This window comes from Canis aureus, chromosome 19 (assembly GCF_053574225.1).
Source record: "Canis aureus isolate CA01 chromosome 19, VMU_Caureus_v.1.0, whole genome shotgun sequence".
NCBI lineage: Eukaryota > Metazoa > Chordata > Mammalia > Carnivora > Canidae > Canis > Canis aureus.
Window position 1 is genome coordinate 6,203,194 of NC_135629.1, and position 23,132 is coordinate 6,226,325.

General features: G+C 46.1%; 1 protein-coding gene across 5 annotated transcripts in view; it reads right to left on the reverse strand.

The window, feature by feature from the left end:
* The window catches only part of RBSN (rabenosyn, RAB effector), a 40,263-nt gene extending 17,984 nt beyond the window's left edge, over window positions 1–22,279 (reverse strand). The window contains exons 1-4 of one of the 5 annotated variants that reach the window (XM_077857721.1): window positions 21,982–22,279; window positions 6,527–6,848; window positions 2,649–2,789; window positions 348–448 (exon numbers count right to left, since the gene is read on the reverse strand). In XM_077857721.1, coding sequence (XP_077713847.1) covers window positions 348–448; window positions 2,649–2,789; window positions 6,527–6,674 — 390 coding nt within the window. In that variant the 5' untranslated portion in view covers window positions 6,675–6,848; window positions 21,982–22,279. Of the gene's footprint in view, window positions 1–347; window positions 449–2,648; window positions 2,790–6,526; window positions 6,849–8,618; window positions 8,735–9,057; window positions 9,158–9,260; window positions 9,415–21,981 lie in introns of those variants that run through there. The other 4 variants (XM_077857719.1, XM_077857722.1, XM_077857720.1 and 1 more) reach the window with 4 other exon arrangements.
* Window positions 22,280–23,132: the final 853 nt, after the last annotated feature.

Genomic DNA, 23,132 nt, shown 5'->3' on the forward strand with positions numbered 1-23,132 from the left:
TATCACACACTATGCCCCCACTGCATGACTATACTTTAGACACTTAAAAGAGGAAATAACCTGAAGGTAGAAAGGTTTTCTGGCAGCCAAGGGGGCTTCAGAGAAAGGATAAGGCAATCTGGATATGTGGCAAGTCTATCAACATGGGCCATCTCCTACAGTAAAACAGGCCCAGGCTAGAACTGTCAATCATGTCCTCTGTACCTCTCTAAGTGGGCTTGAGGTGGGGCATTTCTCTGCCAGTGTCAAATATATACAACACACACAATAAACACTGCAGAAATATTTTTTTCTCCTAGAAAATGTATACTTGTAGCAAAAAAAAGTTTTAAAACAACAAAATTTACCTTCTCTAACCTGATTATTAATTTATTGACTTCAACAACATAGTGGTCAATTCTAGCAGCTCGGTGTTTTTTGAAGTCAGAAAGATGGCTTCTTACAGCACCTAGGACAGGAAATGAGATAAATAACATGTCATTTCTCTGAGGGAGCCCTTCTCCCTTGCTGTTTATCCTCAATGAATTTTATTTTTTTTAAAGATGACCTTGTATTTTTAAGATTGTACTTTATTTATTTAAGAAAGAAACAGAGAGCTCAAGCATGGGGAGGAACAGAGGGAGAGGGGGACAGAATCCCAAGCAGACTGTGCTGAGCACGGAGCCCAACATGGGGCACAATCCCAGGTCTTGGAGATCATGATCTGAGCCTAAACCAAGAAATAGACACTTAACCAACAGAGCACCCAGGCACTCGGGCATGACCATAGATCTTAACTTTTAAATTAAATTTGCCATCTTACATTTAACCTTCCACAATTGTGACTTCCTCAACAACCTGAGGAATTTAATTCTGGCAATCACGAAACAGACTATTAAAAAACTGGTAAGAATTCACATGCCTGAAATTTCTCCTTTATGTTTCAAATTGACTTTTTTTTTTTTTTAAAGATTGTATTTATTTATTCATGACACAGAGAGAGAGGCAGAGACTAGGCAGAGGGAGAAGCAGGCTCCCCACAGGAAGCCTGATGTAGGACTTGATCCCAACCCTGGGATCACAGATCACAACCTGAGCCAAAGGCAGACACTCAACCACGAAGTCACCTAGGCGTCCCTCAAATTGACTTTCATCTATAACTCATTATTATATGTATACTACTTTTTAAGTATAACTAACATGCTATATTATATTAGTGTCAGGTGTACAACATACTGATTTGAAATTTTTTTTAAATTTCAAGTCATCTCTATATCCAACACAGGGCTCGAACTCACAATCCTGAGATGAACAGTTGCAAACTCTTCTGACTTAGTCAGGCACCCATGATTTGAAAATTTCTTAATTTTTTTAAATATATATTTTTAAAGATTTTATTTATTCATGAGAGACACAGAGAGAGGCAGAGACATAGGCAGAGGGAGAAGCAGGCTCCATGCAGGGAGTCTGACGTGGGACTCAATCCCATGTCTCCAGGATCAGGCCCGGCTGAAGGCGGCGCTAAACCGCTGAGCCACCAGGGCTGCCCTGAATATTTCTTAAATTTTATTATTACTATTATTATTATTTTTTAATAATAGTCCTGGGATAGAGTCCTGCATCAGGCTCCCCACAGGGAGCTTGCTTCTCCTTCTGCCTATGTCTCTGTGTCTCTCATGAATAGTAATAATAATAATAATAAAAAATCTTATAAGGAAATCATTATTTATCCATTACACAGACAGAAAATATATTAAATTTTGTTACCATTAAACAGTTAAAGGACATGTAAAATGAGTTAGTTCAACTTCATGTGGCATTTTTGGTAACAGATCTGTTGAGATATTATTCACACATACAATTCACTATTTGAAGCATACAAATTCCATGGTTTTTAGCATATTGAGTTGTACAACCATCACCAAAATAAATTTTAGAACATTTTCATTACCCCAAAAAGATAATTATTTTGAAAGTCAGTAGATGGTACCATGATTATGTGTTTCAGAAAATTAAGTTGCATAAATCAGTATCTCTTGCTGGGCAGGTAACATCCTACATGAGAGGAAATAACCCAGTCAATGGAGCCTCTACGTGGGCTGATGTCAAACACCTGGATTCCTACCTCAGTTCCATAGTTTCTTAGCTATTTAACTCTGAATAAAATCTTTTTAAAATATTTTTGTTTTTATAAAAGATTTTGTTTATTTGACAGAGAGAGAGCACAAGCAGAGTAAGCTGTAGGCAGAGGGAGAAGCATGCTCCCCACTGAGCAGGGAGCCCGATTTGGGGCTCCAGCCCAGGGTCGTGGATCATGACCTGAGCCAAAGGCAGATGCTTAATTGACTGAGCCATCCAGGCCTCAGATTTATTTATTTTAGAAAGATAGAATAAGCATGTGAGTAGGGGGAGGGGCAGAAGGAGAGAATCTTCAAGCAAACTCCCACTGAGTGTGGAGCCCAACAAGGGGCTTCACCTCACAACCCAAGTGAGATCATTACCTGAGCAGCAACCACATAGCGGGGCGGAGCGGGGGGATAACACTTAACTGACTGAGCCATCCAGGCACCTCTCCCCACTCCACTTTTTTTTTTCTCTCAGCTAACTCTTAAAACAATGAACACAATGATGTTCAAACATTTGCTAAATGAATGAACAGAATTTCTTACCTAGTTCCTGGGGTTCCCACATGTATGGGTCAACCCCTCCATAACTGAAAGACTCGTATCCTTGTGTCCCTGATTCTACTCGGTCATCTCCTTCTCGTTTCAACAGCCTGTTCTTGGCTTTCTTAGCCTTCTGCACAAGACCTTGAAAAATGAAGCAAACACAATGAATCCATAAAATCTACTAAAAAGTCAAGAAAAATCTCAAAACGCAAGAGTTGATGAAATGACTACACTTTATATAAAAAATTTTATATATCAAGTAAATTCCAATAGTAAGTCCACAACCGCTGTATTACAAATACCACAGAGCAACCCATTCACTGGTTACTAAGTTGGTTTATGTAGCGATTATAGAGCTAAATTACTGCTCGTTGCCAAATTTAAGAGCCCAATTAAAGAATTAAAATCTATTTCAATGAGGGGACCGAGGTAACGGAAATGTTTTTTTCTAGATCTTAACTGGGGAGAGAATCACATGGGTATATACAGTTTTTAAAACCCACTGAACTGTAGATGTAAAAACTTAAGTGTAAACTATATTTCAATTAAAATAACGTTTTTTTTTAAATTAAATTCTACATATTAATTAATTTATTTATTTTATGCTCTCATGAGTAAATACTTGTTTACTTCCAGGAGAGAATTCAACCAAATGTGCATCCCTGGACTAGTGTTTCCCATAATGCTTAGCTGTACATAGAGTTCTTCCCCCACTCACTTACTGAATGAATGCATGTATGAGGACACTGATAAAAAGCTTCAAGAAACAGGTATAACAGCTACAACATAACACAAAAGGAACCAGACTTGGTAAGAAGAGAAAATGAATGCTTCCTGGATTGATTCTTTGCATGTACCAGGCACAAAAGAAAGTGCTTTCAAAAAATCAGGCCAACGCCTGCTCACATTATGAAGCAGGTAGTATCCCTACTTATAAATGAGGACATGACAAAAAGAGAGGAAAACCTTGCTGCACCCCAGATCACAAGAGCTTATAAGGCAGCAGGGATGCAAGTGGAAACCTTATCTGTTTAAAATAAGAACCCCAGTTCTCCCCAGCCAGCATGATTCAAAAACTATGCCTCTACAGAACAGGGTTTTTCTGCTATCTGTGCTGAGGTAAGAGGACCTGCTGTTAAAAAGGAACAACAGTCAACTTATGGGGGGAAATTCTTGATTCTAAGTTGCTTTCATTAAGGCTCTTAAATCTTAGGTGATATCTCCTTTTCCCTCTAGAATCTAGTAGTAAATATCAGACTTAATACAAAATACAATTCTTTTAGATTTAATAGATCAATACTTTACGGAGTTCCTACAATTCTGAAGTGCTCTATCATCTGAATAACATTAAAAACACTACCACAGCTTTCCAAAAACCTAGGGAAATGTCGATATGGAAGGACTGGCAGGCAGAGGAGGGAGACTGTAAAGCTTATAGATATGGCTGTGTTAGACAGTCAAGCTAATAGCCACTTTGAGATGGCTTTCTTCCACTGGAAAAATAAGGTCCACCAGGACTAATGGACACCATCTAAAATACGTTCAAGTAATCTCTCAACATGAAACATTTACCTCAACATTTACCTCAGAGAAAACTGCCTGAGGTAAACAAAGGGTTAGCAGACAGGAAATTGGAGTTAGCAATCACTAATTCATTTCTGCAAACAAGACTAAACTGTGTCAAGTTAAACAGGCAGTACATGCCATTTAACCACTGTATGAGGACACAAGAATACTCTGGCAAACTTCTCAGGTGTAGCACTTCAAGAGGCGGCCAATGAAGAACAATCCCATAACAACAACAAAACGCAGAGTAGAAGCCACAGTTAATTTCCAACCATCCTTTCTTATACTTACCGTACAGGCGCTAAACTAAAGATGAACCAGGGCTGAGGCCCAAATTCGCTCACCACCTACTAATGACAAGTTTATATTTTCTTTCGTAAACTGCCACCAAAACCTGATACCAAGGTTTGCTCTTTTGGCTTTAACATTTCACTTGACAAAACCAGCAATGTCATGAAATTTTTAAGAACCGAAAGACCAAATGAAGAGATGACCTGCTTTTTAAAGGACTTTTCAAAAATCTTTGCTGTCAGTCTTTAAAACTTTACTTTCCTGATTCAGAAACACAGAAAACTCCCACACAAACAAGACTTCCTTCCTGACTAAACAAATGATCATTAGACTAAAGGAATCCTTAACTCAATTTCTTAGTTCTTTTGAGGTAGAGGGAAAAGAGAGGGGAAAAACACAAGAGAATTCTTACAAATTTCTTTCACAACTCATAAAATTCCTACTCTTTTATTCTAAGTGGATTCCCATACGATTATTCCCTAAGTAACCTTAAACATTTTTCCTCTAAGAAATAAATCACCACAAGAAGCTGAAGATATTGTCTAACCTCTGTACCCACTAGCATCAAAGTCTTAGTGACGTCACAGTATGTGACTCAGTTCAGCGGACACTCAGAATGGACACTCATTAAAGATCACGGAGGCCTTTCAGCTGTCCAAGAAACCTAGATGATCAGTTTGTTTGCATTCTAGCTGCAGGATAAGACATGATTGGAACACAGAGTCTGGTATCACCAGTGATGCCAAGCAGAAAGAGCAGCACTAGACTCAGAAATGACAGAGGAGCTGGGGTCCAGGTCTCGCTCTGGCAATTCCCATGTGACCTTGGATAAGTCACTCAACATCCCTGAGCCTCACTTTTTCTCTGCAGAATGAAATCAACCACATCCCTGCGGAGTTGCTGTGGAAATCAAAAGAAATAATGATTATGAAGGAACTCTGAAAACTGTAAAATGCAAAACATATTTTTTTGCCTCCTAATAGTTATGGCTCTCCTTCAGCCTCTACAGACAGAAGCCACCTCATTTATCAAAGCTCAGGATTTTGAAATATGTGACTTTGCCATGTTTCTGGACAGAGGTTATAAATGTTAATGCTTTCAACAATATTTTCTGAACTGAAAAGTGAGATATGGAGTAGGACTATTTGATTGCAGGGGGCATGTGATTCACATGTGTGGAGGCCAAATTCCACTCAGAAATACATGATCATTCCCTTCTCTCTCACCCAACACAGAATTGTGAATACACACATCCAGACCCTTTTATTCTCACTGCCTTCAGAAATGCTGCCAGCTGGGAGAAGCAGGCAAAAGTGAGTTCCAGAGTAGTGGCATCATCTTTAGTAGGAGTCAGAATCTAAAGTTTTGGAAATGAACGCTATGTATAGTTAAAACTCCTTTGAAAAAATGCTTTCTGCAACTCTCCACGATTTGAGGCCTAGGAAGCTCAAAAAACAAGTTTAAATTTTGGGGTTGTTTCTCCTTGCTTTTCTACTATGGCCTTCCTTTTTCTGGGCTGCAGAAGACAAGGTATAAGTGAAGAAGAATGGCAGGAAGGCTTGAATTTGTGACAGGGAAATGGGTGTACAATGTGCTTACACCTTCAGAGCAAAGGAGAGGAGTTCCATTCCAAATTCTTCACAAGGCTGACAATTAGATAATTCAATGTAGCAAGAGGCAGGAAAGCATAATAATTACATTTACTAGGTTCAAAGCCATGCCCTGCCTCACTGTGTGACTTCAGGCAACTTACCTAACTTCTCTGTGACTAGTACCCTCATCAGTAAAATGGGTCTCACAGTCTAATAGTTACTGTGAGAATTAAATGAAGTTCATTCATGGGAAGACTCTGAACAATGTCTGGCACATGGTAAGCATAAGATAGATATATGTTCACCGCTATAATATTATTTACTATCGTTTATCATGTTCTGGTGGCATCACGGAAGTTAATGAAACCATCCCATGAGTTAAAGCTCCCACTGACAGAATAGGATAAGCAAAAAATTCTCGCCTCTTACTTTTAATTTGCCCTTTGACATCACGGTCTTCCCCAGAGTGCTCTTCCTCATAATGTGACTGAAGCTGATAGAAAGATTGCAGGTTCTTCAGGCACAAAGGGCAAAGGAAGCCCTCCCTCACTTCCCCAGGGTCATCCAGAGAAGCCATAGCAATGTCCCTCTCAACCCCTGCCAGGCAAGGGCCTCATGCCAAGAGTCAGCTTGATTCCTCCACAAGGGACCAGGGATCTCACAGCATTAGCTTAACCAAGCAGCACACAGATGATGGGGAAGTGGTATCATGGCCCTGGTTGAGGTTTCCTCTTTGGAAGTAGGAGAAGCCCTGAAACAGGAAAGAAGGGGTAAAAAAGAAAAAAAAAAAAAAAAAAAAAGCCAGTTTAGGCAAATTAGCAGCAATTGAGAATTTTCTTTGTTCTCTTGGCAGTTCAACAAGATTACTTAATGTTTGTTCAGTGCAAGTTTGAGAACACAAAACTGCTTTCTCAAATCCTTACACCAAAACACAAAACCTTCCAAGTATTGAGAACATCACTGGACAATGGCAACTCAATGAAGTAGGGAGTAGATTACTGAAGATAAGAAAATTCAACCTCAAAAGCCGACAAAGGGCAGCCCGGGTGGCTCAGTGGCTTAGCACGGCCTTCAGCCCAGGGCGTGATCCTAGAGACCTGGGATCGAGTCCCACGTCGGGCTCCCTCCATGGAGCCTGCTTCTGTCTCTGCCTCTCTCTCTCTGTCTCTCATGAATAAATAAATAAAATCTCAAAAAAAAAAAAAAAAAAAGACACAACACCAAAGCAGTTATCTAACATTGGCTCCAATTGGTCCAACTTCATAATTTGCGTGCCATTTTAGCCACTGAGGAAATGTTTGAAGTACTTACCAACACAGAAATTTTGACTGTTTATCTTGGTCTTTATTCAACCACATATACTGAGCTCTTACACCTATGCCAAAAATGCAAAGAGAAAAAGAAAGAGTGTCTGCCCTAAAAAAACAAACAAAAAAGATCCCAATCCTAGTCTAAGGAGGAGCATTAGAAAACCAGTGGTAAAAAGAAAAATCTACTTTGTGTTTTATATTTGTAGAGTGCTTTCTCTACAATAAACTTACTGGATTTTATAAGCCAATGAAGGACAGCTGAACAGCAAGCCTAATGCTCTCACTGCTTCAAAAATAAGAAGGATTTGGTGCTTGAACAATTCAGGGCTTAATAAGTTACATTTTCACTTTTATTGGGCCATGGCAAAGTCACTTCCAATGTCACCTCAGAAAAACTCCCGGTCATAGGGAGAATCCAGACAAAACCATTCCACAAAAGCAGAGAAATTTCTCCCCAAGACCCTGAGGTCACAAACTACAGTACAGAGTAAGAGGAAATACATGACCCTCAGCTTTAGATGGAGCTGCTTGGAGGGCCTGTGAGGAGGGATTGCCTGGTCCTCAAATCTGAGGGTAGCTGTGACCCAGAAAATAAACAAATGAAACACTGGGCCCCTGTTCTTTTCCCTCCAAGAAACCCTGTGACTATAGACACACAGATCTCAGTCCCTTGTCCAGGCAGTCACTGAAATAGTAGCCCCAGTTCCCTCCCCAGCCAGTGGTGCCTCGGATGCCCCGACTTCGGCCGTCCCCTTCCTTCTCCTGCACTCACCCCAATGACCACGAATCAAACCTCCCCCACCTACACACACATTCTTCACCTCTCAACCCAACCTTACTTCCTCGAGGAAATGCCTCTTGCTTGAGGCATTCCCCCATGGGACAGCTCCTGCCCTTCCCTCAGGGCACTTATAGCGATATAGTCACAAATACCTAAAATAACTAAGTATATAAGACTCTAGGCTTGGGGATCCCCGGATGGCTCAGCGGTTTAGCGCCGCCTTCGCCCCAGGGCGTGACCCCGGGGTCCCGGGATCGAGTCCCACGTCGGGCTCCCTGCATGGAGCCTGCTTCTCCCTCGGCCTGTGTCTCTGCCTCTCTCTCTGTGTCTCTCAGGAATAAATAAATAAAAATCTTAAAAAAAAAAAAAAAAAAAGTCTCTAGGCCCTGTAAGGGCAGGGACTGTGCGTTTTCCCCACCACCTTACTTACCCCCAGGGTCTAGCACAGTCCCCGGCACCTCCCACGAAGAAACGCAATAGAGCCTCACGAATGAATGAATGATAATGTCGGTCCTAAAATCACGTAACCAGACTCACGCCACCCACCAAAGAAATCTACTGCAAGCCACCAAGCCGGACCCGCGACCGCGACGTCCGCGAGCCCCTCACAGCCTGCGCACCCCGGAATTCTCCAGCCCGCACCAACGCTGCCGCCACACGCCGCAGGCCCCGCGCGGCCCGCAGTCGCGCCAACAGCCTGGAGCGCACCCGACGCCCCGCGTGGATCCAACAGGATCGCGCACACGCCGCAGGCACACGCCGCAACAGGAAGACTCGAGCCAGCGGCCGACCCGACTTCGCACGTCGCGGGGACGCCACAGCAAGCGCCACGAACAGCCCCACGCGAGCCGGGAACACGCCCCGCTCACCACAGGCAGGCAGAGCGCCGCAGCCGCAGCCGCAAGCACACGGGCGGAGCTCTCGGCCCAAGCTCCCGGCCCGACAGCCGCCGCTCCCAGCGCGCACGTCACACCCACCACCACCGCACACATGCCACACCCGCACGGCCCGCCCGCCTGTTCCTCGGCGGGGCCGCGCTCCCGCCCCTCCGGCCCTGCCCGGCCCTCTGTACCCGGCCGCGCTCCCACCGCCACGCAGGCCCGTGGGGGTCCTCCGGCCCGGGCTCTGGGCCTCCGCGGTCCCTCACTCCGCCGCGGCCGCCATCTCCATCGACTGCTCGACGCTCGGCAGGCGCGCCTGCGCGGCACCGAAACCGGAAGACAGGCTGACAGACGCCTGTCGAGCGCCGAATCTCCGACGGCGCCGGGCGGCCCGCGGCTTCTGCGCAGGCGCCGTGCGAACCCGCGGGACGGTCCCCGGCAATCTCGCAAGGTTTAGCTGTCCCGGGTACTTACGAGCCAAGCTTTGACGTCGGGCTTGCTCTGCACCGCGTTGAGGAGCTGGGAGAACAAGCCGGCCCTGAGCCAGGGGGCGGGGCTGGGGGTGGTTAACACGTCCCACCCCACATCCACCTGCGGTTCCGAACTAATTTGAGTCGATTCAAGTTCCCGAGAGCTAGAGATAGAAGGGAATATTCGGGAGACCCGGAGGATGTGGAGAGGGCCGGAGTAGAACCACGTGAGACTGGGGACGTGGGGTGGAGTGGGGTATCCATCCTGCGGGCATCCAGCACCGTCAAATCCGTGGGGAACCTGGGGGCGGGGGCGCATCTTCTGATGCAAGTCCCAGCGCGGTGAGCTGTCCCCGACCACCTGTTAGGACAGCCCTTACCCCGAAGAGAAGAAGTAACGTGTTGGCGGGGATACGGAGAAAAGTGAACCCTTGTGCGCTGTGCTAGGAAAGTAAGTTGAAGTGGCCACTATGGAAAACAGTATGGAAGGTCCTTGAACAATGAAAAGCGGACCCATCCCGCCATCCAGCGAGTCCGCGTCTGAACGCACTAACTTGAAAGCGTCGTGCACCGCCGTCCCCGTCCCCGCATTGTTCTTTGCAACATGATTTACAATAGCCGGGATATGGAAACAGGTGTCCACCCATGGATGAATAAAGGGTATATGGAACATTGTTCACCCATAAAAAGGAGTAAGAGCTTGCCATTTGCGACAACGTAGATAGACCTTGGAGGCATTATGCTAAGTGAAAGAAGTCAGAGAAAGACAAATACCATATGACCTCACTTGCATGTAGAATCTAGAAACACAAACACGGGGCGTCTGGGTGGCTCAGTGGTTAAGCGTCTGCCTTTGGCTCAGGTCCTGGTCCCAGAGTCCCGGGATCGAGTCCCGCATCCGGCTCCTCATGGGGAGCCTGCTTCTCCCTCTGCCTATGTCTCTGCCTCTCCCTCTGTGTCTCTCATGAATAAATAAATACAATCTTTTTAAAAACCCACAAACACAAAAACTGATCTCATAGATACAGAGAATAGATTATTGGTTGCCAGAGGGGAGTGTGTGTGTGTGTGTGTGTGTGGTGAAATGGATGAAGGGAATCGAAAGGTACAGACTTACTGTTATAAAATAAATCATGGGGATGTAACGTACAACATGGTGACTATGGCTAATGATATCGTATTGCATATTTTAAAGTTGCTAAAGAGAGTAGATCTTAAAAGTTCTCGTTGCAAGAAAAAATATGTTGTAACTATGTTGGTGACATTTATTAAATAGGTTTATTGTGATGATCACTTTATGATATATGCAAAGTCAAATCATTTTGTTGTACATGAAATGTACATAATATATAATGTATGCATGATATATACGTCAATTGTATCTCAATATAAAAAAAATACAGGATGATAACTCAGCACCTAGTCTGTGCCCTGCATTGTGCTGGGTAACACAGGGTATTTAGACACAAACTTCATCTGAGTCCTGGGAAGCTATTTGTGCCCTGCACAAGGGCTGGCATTCAGCACTGTCCTGGGCTCTGGAAGAAGAGCTGCAGAGGATGATGAGAAGATCTGAGCTTTGGAGTCAGAAGACAGCCCCAGTTCATGTTCCAGGAGTGTTACTTGACTCCTTTGCCTCCTGGTATCACCATCTGTAAAATGGGATGAAAATAATAGCTTCTACTTTATAGAGTTATGAATATTGAATGAGGTATGTGTATGTGGCAGTGAGTGTGTGTGTGTGTTTGCCTTTAACACTAGCTCTGGCTCTGGACAAGAGCACTGCTTCTGTGATTAGCACTGGGCCTGCAGCATCTCCCATTTGAGGACACAGGGATCCCATTAGGGGGAACGCTGAGTGAGAAGCAGTGACCAGTGAAAAGGCAGGGAGCTAGAGGTCCAGAGGCCTGGGTTCTAGCCCTGGCCACACCTTACTTTGTGACTTTGAACAGTTCCCTACCTCTCTGGGCCTCAGTTTTCTCATATGTACAAATAAAATAAGTTCCAAAGAATTGCAAGCTCTTCTACTTTTTTCAACCTGATGATCGATTTTTTTTTTTTTAACTTTACAAGGTTGGCAGGAATGGACAGTGATTTCCTTCTGTATGTTGGCACAGACAAGGAAGAGACCTTGCCAACCTCTCAGATGTAAAATAGGATACCAAGCTCTGCCTCTCTGTTGCTGGCCTCTATCTTGGGACCTGGTAGCCAGGCCTTGGAGAGTGAAAACACCTGATTAAGTGTCTGGGCCCAGTTAAGTCCCAGAACAGGCCGCTCTTACAGGCAAGACTATATTTGGGGTCAGATGATGAACCTTTTATTGAGTCATTGTGATTTTGCCTGTCATTCTACCATTTACAAAAGCCAATGTCACATTCACCATTTCACTTGCTCAAAAAAGCAGTGACAGTGTGGCCTGCAGCTTGTAAATTAATTCTGAAAATCAAGATGGATCGGCCACTGCTGTTTTATTTTATTTATATTTTTAAAAGTAATGATGATGAAGAACTTCTTGTGTGCTTTACAGTTTATCAAAAACATTTTCATTATTTAAATCCCTTGGATAACTCTATTACTATTTCTATTTCAATAATAATAATGGCTAATATTTACTGAGTGATTCACATGTGCCAGTCATTGTTTTATGTGTTTTATATGCTGGGACTTACTTGATTCCCACAAAACTCTATGTGGTACCAACTAATATTATTCCCATTTTTAAAAAAGATTTCATTTATTTCTTCATGAGAGATGCAGAGGGAGAGGCAGAGACATAGGCAGAGGGAGAAGTTTCCCTGTGGGGAGCCTGATGTGGGGCTCAATCCCAGGATCACAACATGAATGAAAGGCAGATGCTCAACCACTGAGCCACCCAGATGCCCCCTATAGTTCCTATTTTTAAAGTGACAAATCTGAGGCACAGAGAGATCAAGTGACAACCTCCACTTTTTCTTTCTCCGCAAAGGCCTGGTCTCTGAGCTGTCCTGCATCTCTCAGCATCTTCCAGGTGCCGATCATGTACCAGGCATAGAGATAGAGGATGTGAGAAAAATAAGGCAGGATGGTCTCTCAGTCTCGAAGGAGGCCATAGCTGGCAAAGAATAAGGATACAAACACTCATATATCAGTTAGTTTAAGAGAGCGAGAGAGAGACGTGTGCATATGTGTGCAGATGCTCTGGCATCAACGGGGAAACTGGTGAAATCCCCCGTGGGACTTCAGGGAAGGTTCCCAGAGGCAGAAACACATGAGCAGAGTACTCAGGGAAAGATAATCATGAAGAACCTTCCAGGCTAGGGGAACAGCATATGCAAAGGCATGATCGTGGAGAAGAACACGTGTCCCTTGAGAAACTTAGAAAAAGTCATTCATGCTTACAGCATTGTTCCCAACACTGTAGGGAGCTGATTCTAAGGGTGGACTCAATCTCTTCACTTTTGCCTTCCACCTTATGGTTCTCTCTCTCTAACTCTCTCTCTCTCTCTAGCTCTCTTTTTCTGACCCCTTATTGTGGAAGTCTATCCGAAGCAGCACAAGATGTCTTGGCATCACATTAAAACCCCTGAACAGGAAAGGGAAATCACGATGCCGTAAGCATACGTCAGGGGAAAGTGTGCAGCACGTCATGCAACTCCCCAAAGATCTGGCTTCCCTCCAGGCTGGCCCAGGCCCCAGTTCTGCTGGCCGCCACCAACTGCTACTGTGGTGGTGAGTGGGCAGGCAGAGGGGGTACAGGTTGGCACACCCCGTCCACTGGCACAGGAAGATGAGGGTAATGAGGGAAGAACTGGCAGGGCTGTGGGAAGCAGGGCCTGGTCTGCAGAATTGGCAGAGGGTGTGCCAGGTTGAGCAGTGTCCACAGGGAATCTGTGGCACCTGCTTAAGGTCAGTAGGAGAGGAAGCAGAGAATGGAGGAAAGAAAAGAGGAAAGAGGGAAGGAAGAGAGGAAAGCAAGTAGGGAAAGAGAGAGAAAAGAAGGACAAGGAAAAAGTTAAGAGGCAGAAAAACATCATGGTTATAAGCAAGACACTGGGTTTTAATCCCAGCCCAGTAGCTATATGTGATCCCAGGTCACTTAAATTCTCTTAGCTTTAGTTTCCTCGTCAGTAAACTGGGATAATAGACCTCCCTCCTAATCTGGAGGACTAAACCAGTTCCTATTCGGAAAGTGCTAGAACAGTGCTTGGCACATAGGAAGGACTATGTAAATATTTGTTAAATAAAGAAAAAGGAGGGGAGATGTCTTTCAAATGCCTTGGCAGTTGTGTCAGCCTGAGTCAGACAGTGCCATAGGAGGTGTGACGATCCAATCTGGTGTCATGGAAACATCTCTGAGAGTCACGGCCCTGCCAGATGGGAACCCAGATGAGAATCAAGTAGTAACTACATTCATTGATCTAAGGGAGGTGGGGTGAGCAATGACACCCTCACAGATCTGAAAAGTACGATCCATGTGGATCTCTTGGCAGGAGGGCATGTGAACTGCCAAGGCCACACAATCTACAGGTTGCATGCTGGCATCTCCTTGGACCTACTTTGTAGGGCCACCACCAGCTGTAGAGGTCTTTAGTGAATGGGAGAGAGACTCCCCGTCAACAGGTGAGCCCTGTTCCAGCACTCAAGCCTTGCACTTGGTGAGTAGGGCAGCGACTGGATTTCTGCTCCCGCTCGATCCCTCAACTGTGCTGTCCACAACCTGCACCAGAGGCCCCGGGGCGAGGGCCAAGAATGAAGGTTCAACACAGTCCTCCAGTCGAGAAAAATCACACTCCTTATCTGTAGTTTCAATTTTCATTTTTCTGACCTAAATCTCCAGAGATACGTGTGTGCCTGGCCATTTGAGAAGTTATCCCAAATCCAAATGAGATTTGAAATAATCCATGTATATGTGGTATTTTAAGTATCTGGGGCATTTAAGAGAGTCTGTCATGTAGAACATCTAACACATTAGACACATGACTCCAGTTTAAAATATGTAACTCGGCAGTGGACTTGCACTTTTAAGCTCATTCAACAAACTCTATGTTAAGCACCTGCCTACATGGAAGCCTGAGATAAACCAGACAGTAATTCTTGCCTTCAGGCAGTTGACATTCTACTGGAGTGACACAGACGCTGCACAATAGCTACACTAGATAATTGCATTTTATAGTGTGTTAGAAAGTAATAAGTGCTATTGGAAAAAAAGCACAGAGTAGAGAAGATGGGGAGTGTCGGATCAGAGTATCTAGTAGGGTGATCAGAGCAGGTGTCCTAAAGAAGGCACCATTTGAACAAAGACCTGAGGCCAGTGAGGAATGAGCCATTCCATGCAGAGGAAACAGCCAGTTCAAAGTCCCCAAGACAGGGATGTGTGTGGCAGATTGAAGAAAAAGTAATGAGGCCAACCCCCGTGTTCCTAGCAGCACTAGTCACAACAGCCAAAAGATGGGAACAACCCAGGTGTTCATCAACAGATAAATGGATAAACAAAACGTGTTCTGTCCATACAATGGAATAACATTCAGTCATAAAAAAGGAATGAAATTTTGGTATTTGTGACAACATGGATGGACCTCTTCTGTTATGCTCAGTGAAATGAGCCAGATGCAGAAGGACAAGTACAGTATGGTTCCATTTATATGAGATCTCTAGAATAAGCAAGTTTGTAGAGATGGAAAGTCAAACAGATGTTACCAGGGGTGGGGGGAGTGGTGGCTGGAAGTTGCTGTTTCATGGGTATGGAATTTTTATTGGGAGTGATGGAAAGGTTTTGGGTATAGATAGTGGTGCTAGCTACACTACATTGTGAATGTATTTAATGCCAGTGAATTGTACCCTTATGAATGGTTAAAATGATAAACATTATGTGTATTTTGCCACAATTAAAAAAAAGTAATGCCAACAGAGCTGGGACAGAGAGGGCCAGGGAGAGACTTAGAGGAATTAGTTCCGAGAGCTCAAGGGGAGAGGGCAGGTCATGGCTACTGCAGGGACTTGGGCCTTTACTCTGAGTGAGGTGGGGGCCAGGGAAAGGTTTGGAGTAGGGGAGGGACAGGATCTGACCTCTGGCTTCTGTACTGAGAAGAGATGCAGATGGCAAAAACGCCAAGTGTGCTTGGCACGAACTGAACGGTTGACAAGTATCAGCTGCAAGGATTCATATCAAGTCTCAGAAAGGAAGCACAAATTCCAACAGTAGGTGCCTCTGGGAAGGGGAGCTGGAGGTGGAGGGCTCTGCAGTAAGCGGAGCAGGGGGCTGTGAGGAGCTGATGCAGCCACCGGGGGGCGCCATAGGACCAGGCGACAGCCGTGCACACAGCTCAGATTGTCCACTCCTGGATGGTTCTACGGATTCCTTTATTTTTTTTCCCCTAAAGATTTCATTGATTTATTCATGAGAGACACAGAGGGAGAGAGAGAGGCAGAGACACAGGCAGAGGGAGAAGCAGGCTCCCTGCGGGGAGCCCAATGCGGGACTCGATCCTGGGACCTCAGGATCACACTCTGAGCTTAAGGCAGGCGCTCAACCACTGAGCCACCCAGGCGTCCCGGCTCTACTGGGTCCTATTGTCTTCCGAGGCTCCCTCCTCCTGTCGGGCAGAAGAGGGTGAAGACCCCAGCACTGTGGGGTGGGAGAGTCAGTCCCCCCATCCAGCTCCTGCACTGCTGAATTAAGGCCCCTTTCTCTTGCAGGGGCTGGACTGAGCATTTGAGGACAGTGCGGAACTCAGATGGCCCCACACACAGCCATGTTCTGGACTGGCCTTCTGCCTTCAACAGAGCTCTTCAGTTCTTTCCTTTCGGGGACCCCAGCTCAAACCTACTCTTTTAACAGCCCTTTCATTACAGTGAACAGTGCCTCCATTCAGCCAGGTGCTCCAGTCAAAAGCCCTGGGATCATTTTTGACTTCTCTCTTTCTTTCACACTCCACTTCTAATCCATCAGCAAATCCTGTTGGGTTTTGCTCTGAAATGGATCTGGAATATGCCCACTTCTGCCCACTTTGCCACCACCCAGGCATCTCTCACCTGGATGACTGCAGCAGCCTCCTCCCTGATGCCTTTGCCTCTGCCATCACCCCACGAACACCTACAGACTCTGCATCTCATACAGATGGAAGGTCCTACTGGAACAAAGTCATGTCCCTCCTCTGCTCAGCACCCTCCCAAGGCTCCCTCCAAAGTCTTCACAATGGTCCACAGGGCCCTACACGACCTGGCCTACAGTGCTCTGCAGATTCATCTCTTGCCACCATCCCCTACCCCAGGGATGCATTCACGATGGCCTCCTTGGGCTCCTGCTCTCAAGCAGAGGCTCCACCTCTTGGCATCTGCGTTTGCTGGTCCTGTGCCTGGAATACTCTTCTCCCAGATTCTTAAATGTCTTTTCTCCCTCATCTCTGCACGCATGTCACCTCTTCTCTGACCCCACTATCAAAATAGCACATCCCAGGCCAGAGCTGGGACCAGGAGAGGCAAGTGAGGTGCCCAGGGTGCAGAATTTAAGGGGGCACTCACTTCCAGGACCGTGCAAGTACTGGCCGCCTTTTTGCACTCTGGGGGCCTCACTCCCCACCCCCTGGTCCTGGCTATTCACCAGCATCCTTACTCCTTTACTTCTGTGTCGCTACTTTGCATTTGTTTTCTTTCTCACTTAGGAATATGTGCCAGAGTTGACTGATCACCTTCCTCCTCCTGGGATGAAGGCTGCAGAAGGCTGGGAATTTTGTCTCATTTACTACTGTATCCCCAGCCTCAAACTATGCTGGTCCATAAAGGCCCTCAGTAAATGTTTGTTGAAGGACTCAGTGCACAAATGTGTATCTTGGGCAGGTGGCTGAGTCTCTCTCAGCCGCCATTTCCATGTCTGTAAAATGGGGGTGAGAGGACCCCACACCTCCTCGAGCTGTGGTGAGGACTGAGATTGTATGTCTAACACAAGTCATGTGGTTTCTGATGTACAGTGTACAGTCAATAAGTGTACAGTCAGTAAAGGTCAGATGTTGTCATTATTCCTGTGAAGCCATGGATCCCATACTAGGGAAGGTAATGCTAGTTGCTAACAAACCAACTGCAGGATTTTGGTGCCATAACAACTTGTAATGGCCAGTGCAAGTTTTTCTGATCAGTGGGGCCAGTGGGGGAAGAAGGAGGTGAAGAAGAACTCTCTCTTGTCAGTCATTCATTCCTTTGGAGACTGAAGACAATCAAGCCATGGCTTCAATGTCTGGCTTCTAAGGTCACCCTGGAGCTCGTGTCCAGCCAAGAGATGAAAGAACAAAGAATGGAAAAATACACCCACTTCTCAACCACCTGACCCAGAAGCAGCATCATTCTCTTGCACCTTCATTGACAAGAACCCGTCACATGGCCCCTCCCAGCTGCAATGAGGGCAGGGTAATGTGGGGCCAGGCTGGGCAGCTACATCCCAGTGTTGCATGCCATGGTGGAGAAGCACACAGCTGGCCTTTTCTGCCTTAGAGACTTTCTTAGATGAGGTCTATACTCCCTGAAAGCCTCAGGCTTGAGCCTCTGCCAGGCTGTCAAGTCACCAGCTTTGCTGGCCTGGTGTGAGAGACCACCCCAGGTATCAACTGTGGGCACCCCACCCTAAGGGGGTGATGCCCTGGATTGCAAAAGATAGCAGTGGAAATCTCATGGCCTCAGCATCTCTCTCTCTCTCTCTCTCTGAATCAAGAGGATGCAACTTGTCACAATGGTCTTTAAGGCTGAGTTTCTGGCCAATTCTCTTCTGATCAGCAGATTAGACAGCCCAGCATAGCTAATCACAGTCAACGTGTGAGGAGCAGAAGACCACAAAAGTGTTGAAAAAATAGAGAAGAGTCTGGGAGAGGCCAAGTCTTCCCCTACACTTTTAGGGTTCTTTTCCCTCTGATTCTATGGGTAGCCAAATCTCCCCCACTCCTCACCTTTGTCTCTTCTCTACATCATCATCATTATCACTGTTGAGCGGACGCCTGTTGCATTTTCCTGGCTGGCATACAGCCCCTTCATACTGGTAACATCTTCAGTCCTTGGGGGAATCACCCTCCCCTGCATCAGTCTGTGTGGTTAGGTAATTTCCATAACTCTGTGCTACAGAATTTGCTATTGAATCCATGACTTTTACGTGAGATTTAAAATCCAGCTGGGCCCCACCGCCGAGCAGCCTCTCATACTCCCACTGCCTTCTCACCTCCAGAGTCTTCCTTTTCTAAAAGCTCTGTGTCCACTCCTGGGAAGTCTTTCAAACTCAATAGTGCACATGCACCTTCTGTAAAAAGAGAGGCTGCCTCTGGCCAGGCATTGGCCCACATGGACTGAGAGCTGAGAGGCTGGTCTGGGGAGAGAGCTCCCTTGCTACAGAAGCTCTGTCAGTCAACTATTGCTGTGTAACAAACACTCCTGAGCTCAGTGGCTTAAAACAAACCACTAAACTCAGTGACATGAGCATTTGCTTTTGTTCACTAGTCCACTTACCAGCTGGGCAGTTCTTCCGGTCTTGGTTGGACCCTCTCCTACATCTGAGATCAGCCACTGCCCAGGTATGCAGCCCTGCGGATCTTGCCAGAGCTCTCTCACATATTTGGGGATTGATTTGTCTAGAACAGCTTTGACTGGGTTAAATGAGTTCTGCTCCATGGGGTCTTGTAGCTTCTATCAGGCCAGCTCGGGCTTGTTCACAAAAAGAGAGCAAGCAAGGATGTCTGGGTGGCTCAGTGGTTGAGCATCTGACTTTGGCTCAGGCTGTGATCCCAGGATCCTGGGATCGAGTCCTGCATCGGGCTCCCTGCAGGGAGCCTGCTTCTCCCTCTGCCTGTGTATCTGCCTCTCTCTGTGTTGTCTCTCACAAATAAATAAAATCTTTAAAAAAAAAAGAGAGAGAGAACAAGCAGAAGCATGCAAGGTCTCCGTAGGCTAAAGCTCAGAACTGTCACATTGTCACTTCTGCTGTCTTTTAGCCTTCTGTTGGCCAAAGCAAGTCATAGGACTGGCCTAGATCCAAGGATGGAGAAATGGACCCATCTCTTTCGAGAAGGAACCACAAAGGGGTAGGTATCCATTCATAGGCTGCCATCACAAACAGACTGGGTGACTTAAACAACAGAATTTTGTTTCCTCACAGTTCTGGAGGCTGGAATCCAAGATCAAATTGCTGGCAGGACTGATTTCCTCTGAGAACCCCATCCTTGGCTTGCTGATAGCTTCCCCCTCTCTGTGTCTTCACACAGTCTTCCCTCTGTGCATGTCTGTATCCTAATTTCCTCTCCTCCTAAAGACACTGCATGGGTTTGAGTTCCTGTAATGACCTCATTTTAACTTAATCACTTCTTTAAAGACCCATCTCCAAATATGGTCACATTCTGGGGTAGCAGAGGTTAGAAGTGCAACATACAAATTTTGAAGTTATATAACTCAGTCCATGAAGGATAGAGACTATGCCCATCTTTGCTTCATCTAGCACAGACACCTTGCTTTATCCTACGTATGATGATGACCCTACAAAAACATCACCAATTCACTCACGAGGAAGCTGAGGTTCCCAGGTGGTAAGTGGCTTAGGGAACCAGCCCAGAAGTCCAGGACCTTCAGACTAAAAGGCTCTCTCACATTCCCTTTTCCTCACTGGGGGTATGTTCCCGGGCAGAGCCCAAGATGGGGGCAGGTTATCTGGAAAACCAGTTCTTCCTCTTGAACAAGCTGATGTGAGAAACAGGGCAAAGGCCAGCCATGCCCTGCCCCCATGGGTCCCCTCCTCCCTGGATCCACACACAGAACACCCAGGTCTCCCCTCCCTTGACCTGGAAACACACTGGTTAGTTCTTGAAACAGAGCCTTGAATTCGGGATGTCAGGCACACTTCCCAGGCTCCTGCAGGGTGCCACTCCTGGTCCTTTCCAGACAGTTTTAAAGCGGGGAAGAGTATCCTTCCCACATTCGTATCAGACTGCTTTTTACTTCTGGCATAAGCTGTGCTGTTTTCCTGCTTCCTCACCTTTGCATATGCCATTCCCTCTGCCTGAAGTGCCCTTCCCTTCTCTCCTACCCCTCTGAGCCTGGCTAACTCCTCATCAACCTCTAGAACTCATTTCAGTGGTGCCTGGGTGGCTCAGTCAGTTAAGCATCTGCCTTTGGCTCAGGTCATGATCTCAGGGTCCCGGGATCGAGCCCCCCCATCCTGCTCAGTGAGGAGTCTGCTCCTCCCCCCTGCTCATGATCTCTTTCTGTCAAATAAATAAAATCTTTTTTTTTTTTAATTTTTATTTATGATAGTCACACACACAGAGAGAGAGGCAGAGACATAGGCAGAGGGAGAGGGAGAAGCAGGCTCCATGCACCGGGAGCCCGATGTGGGATTCGATCCCGGGTCTCCAAGATCGTGCCCTGGGCCAAAGGCAGGCGCTAAACCGCTGCGCCACCCAGGGATCCCCTAAATAAAATCTTTTAAAGGGGGTTGCTGCTCCTGTCTTAATCATGTACCAGCCACACCCTACTTGTGGAATTTGAGCAAGTTCTTTTTTTTTTTTAAGATTTTATTTATTCATGAGAGACCTGAGCTGAAGGCTCAACCACTGAGCAACCCAGGTGCCCCAAATTTGAGCACGTTCTTTAGCCCCTCCGTGCATTAGTTTCTTCACCTGTAATTGTGTGAAGATCCAGGGAGTTACTATATGCCAAGTACCTAGAAGAGTCTCTGGCACAAAGTCAGTATGCAGAGATGCCTGAGTGGCTCAGCAGTCTAGCATCTGCTTTTGGCTCAGGGTGTGATCCTGGAGACCCGGGATCGAATACAACGTCAGGCTCCCTGTGAGGAACCTGCTTCTCCCTCTGCCTGTGTCTCTGCCTCTCTTTCTGTGTCTCTCATCAGTAAATAAATAAATCTTTTGAAAAAAGTCAGTATGCAATACATGTGAGCTATTATTTGTGTTATTATCCCCCAGAGCCCTGAATAGGACCTGGCCCGGGAGTTATTTGCTGAATTAATGAATTATGAATGACCTTCAGCTTCATGAGCAGAAGACGGGAGCATGGGGATGAGAAATAAGAATATCACCAAGCGCCTTAAGCATTTTAATTAGAGCCTCCTGCACGCCCCCGTGCTGTCTGGCCACCGCTTTCTGCTCCTATTTTTGTTTAGCCTGGGTGGCACTTTGAGGATCAGAATTTGGGGCATCATCTTCTGCCTGCGTCCTGAGCCCATGTGCCAGACCCAGTGGCCTCCCACATGCCTCCCAGCCGCTGCTTTAAATAGCTTCCTTTTGCTAACTGTTAATATAAAGCCGGGAGCAGAGCTTATGTAAGCCGACCAGCATTTCCCCCAACTTAGCTGAGACCCTGAGTCCTGTAAATCCCACCAGAGGGGGCATGCGGGCTTGTCCCACCAACAGGGGCCCTGGAGCATCAATCTTCTGGAGAGACAGGTGGCAGAGGCTCAGGGGAGCTCTGGGGAATCACTCACCTGTCCCTGGTTGTACTTAAAGAATTCAGATACTTGTCTCACATCTTCCCATTGATCTGGAACAGACCTGGACCTCGGGGTCTTTGACATTCTCCGTGTGATTCTGATGCTCAGCAAGATTGAGGATCACAGGCCTAGAGCCTCTGGCTTCATCTACCAACCACTGGGTGGGCTCTTTCCAGGCATTAAGCAGGGGTCTCACTTTCCTGACCCCCACCCACTTTTTATAAGCGACAGCAACACTTCTGGGCATAGTCCTTGAGTCCACTGGGTGGTCTGTGTGCCTCCTGTGCAATTTTGCCCTCTCTATAAACCACCTGTTACTTACTTTGAATACTACTCACTTTTAAATTTTAACTTCATTCTAAGAAGATGTGAAATAATGGACTGGATGTACTAGTCTGTTTTCTTTAATACACAAATAAAGGCCAGACTGTTAAAACTTAAACCCATATGCTACAGAAAATCATTTTGTGCAGAGCCAGGAGAGGGAGGGAGCAGGGAGGAGTCACCCCAGGGTACATGGGATCAGGGAATAGAGGGTGCCTTCCAGGGTTGCATATCAAGAAAGGCGATGGGACAACTCCCAAGTCAAGACCAGCATAAGTATGTGGAAAATGCTTAGAATATCTCTAGGGGAACCTACAAGAAACTAGTAAAAATTACCACCTCTGGATCTTTTGGACCTTTTTTTTTTTTTAAAGATTTTTTATTTATTTATTCATGAGAGACAGAGAGAGAGAGGCAGAGACACAGGCAGAGGGAGAAGTAGGGTCCATGCAGGGAGCTGACATGGGACTCGATCCTGGGCCTCCAGAATCACGCTCTGGGCTGAAGGTGGTGCTAAACCGCTGAGCCACCTGGGCTGCCCCCCTCCTTTTTTTTTTTTACTTTTAAAAATAAATCTTTCGGGGTGTCTGGGTGGCTCAGTTGGTTAAGCGTCTGCCTTTGGCTTAGGTCATGGTCCCAGGATCCTGGGATTGAGTCCTGCATCAGGCTCCCTGCTCACCAGGGAGTCTGCTTCTCCCTCTCCCTCTTCCCCCTGCTCATTCTCTCTCTCTCTCCTCTCTCTCAAATAAATAAACAAAATATTTTTAAAAATAAAAAAATAGGGCAGCCCGGGTGGCTCAGCGGTTTAGCACGGTCTTTGT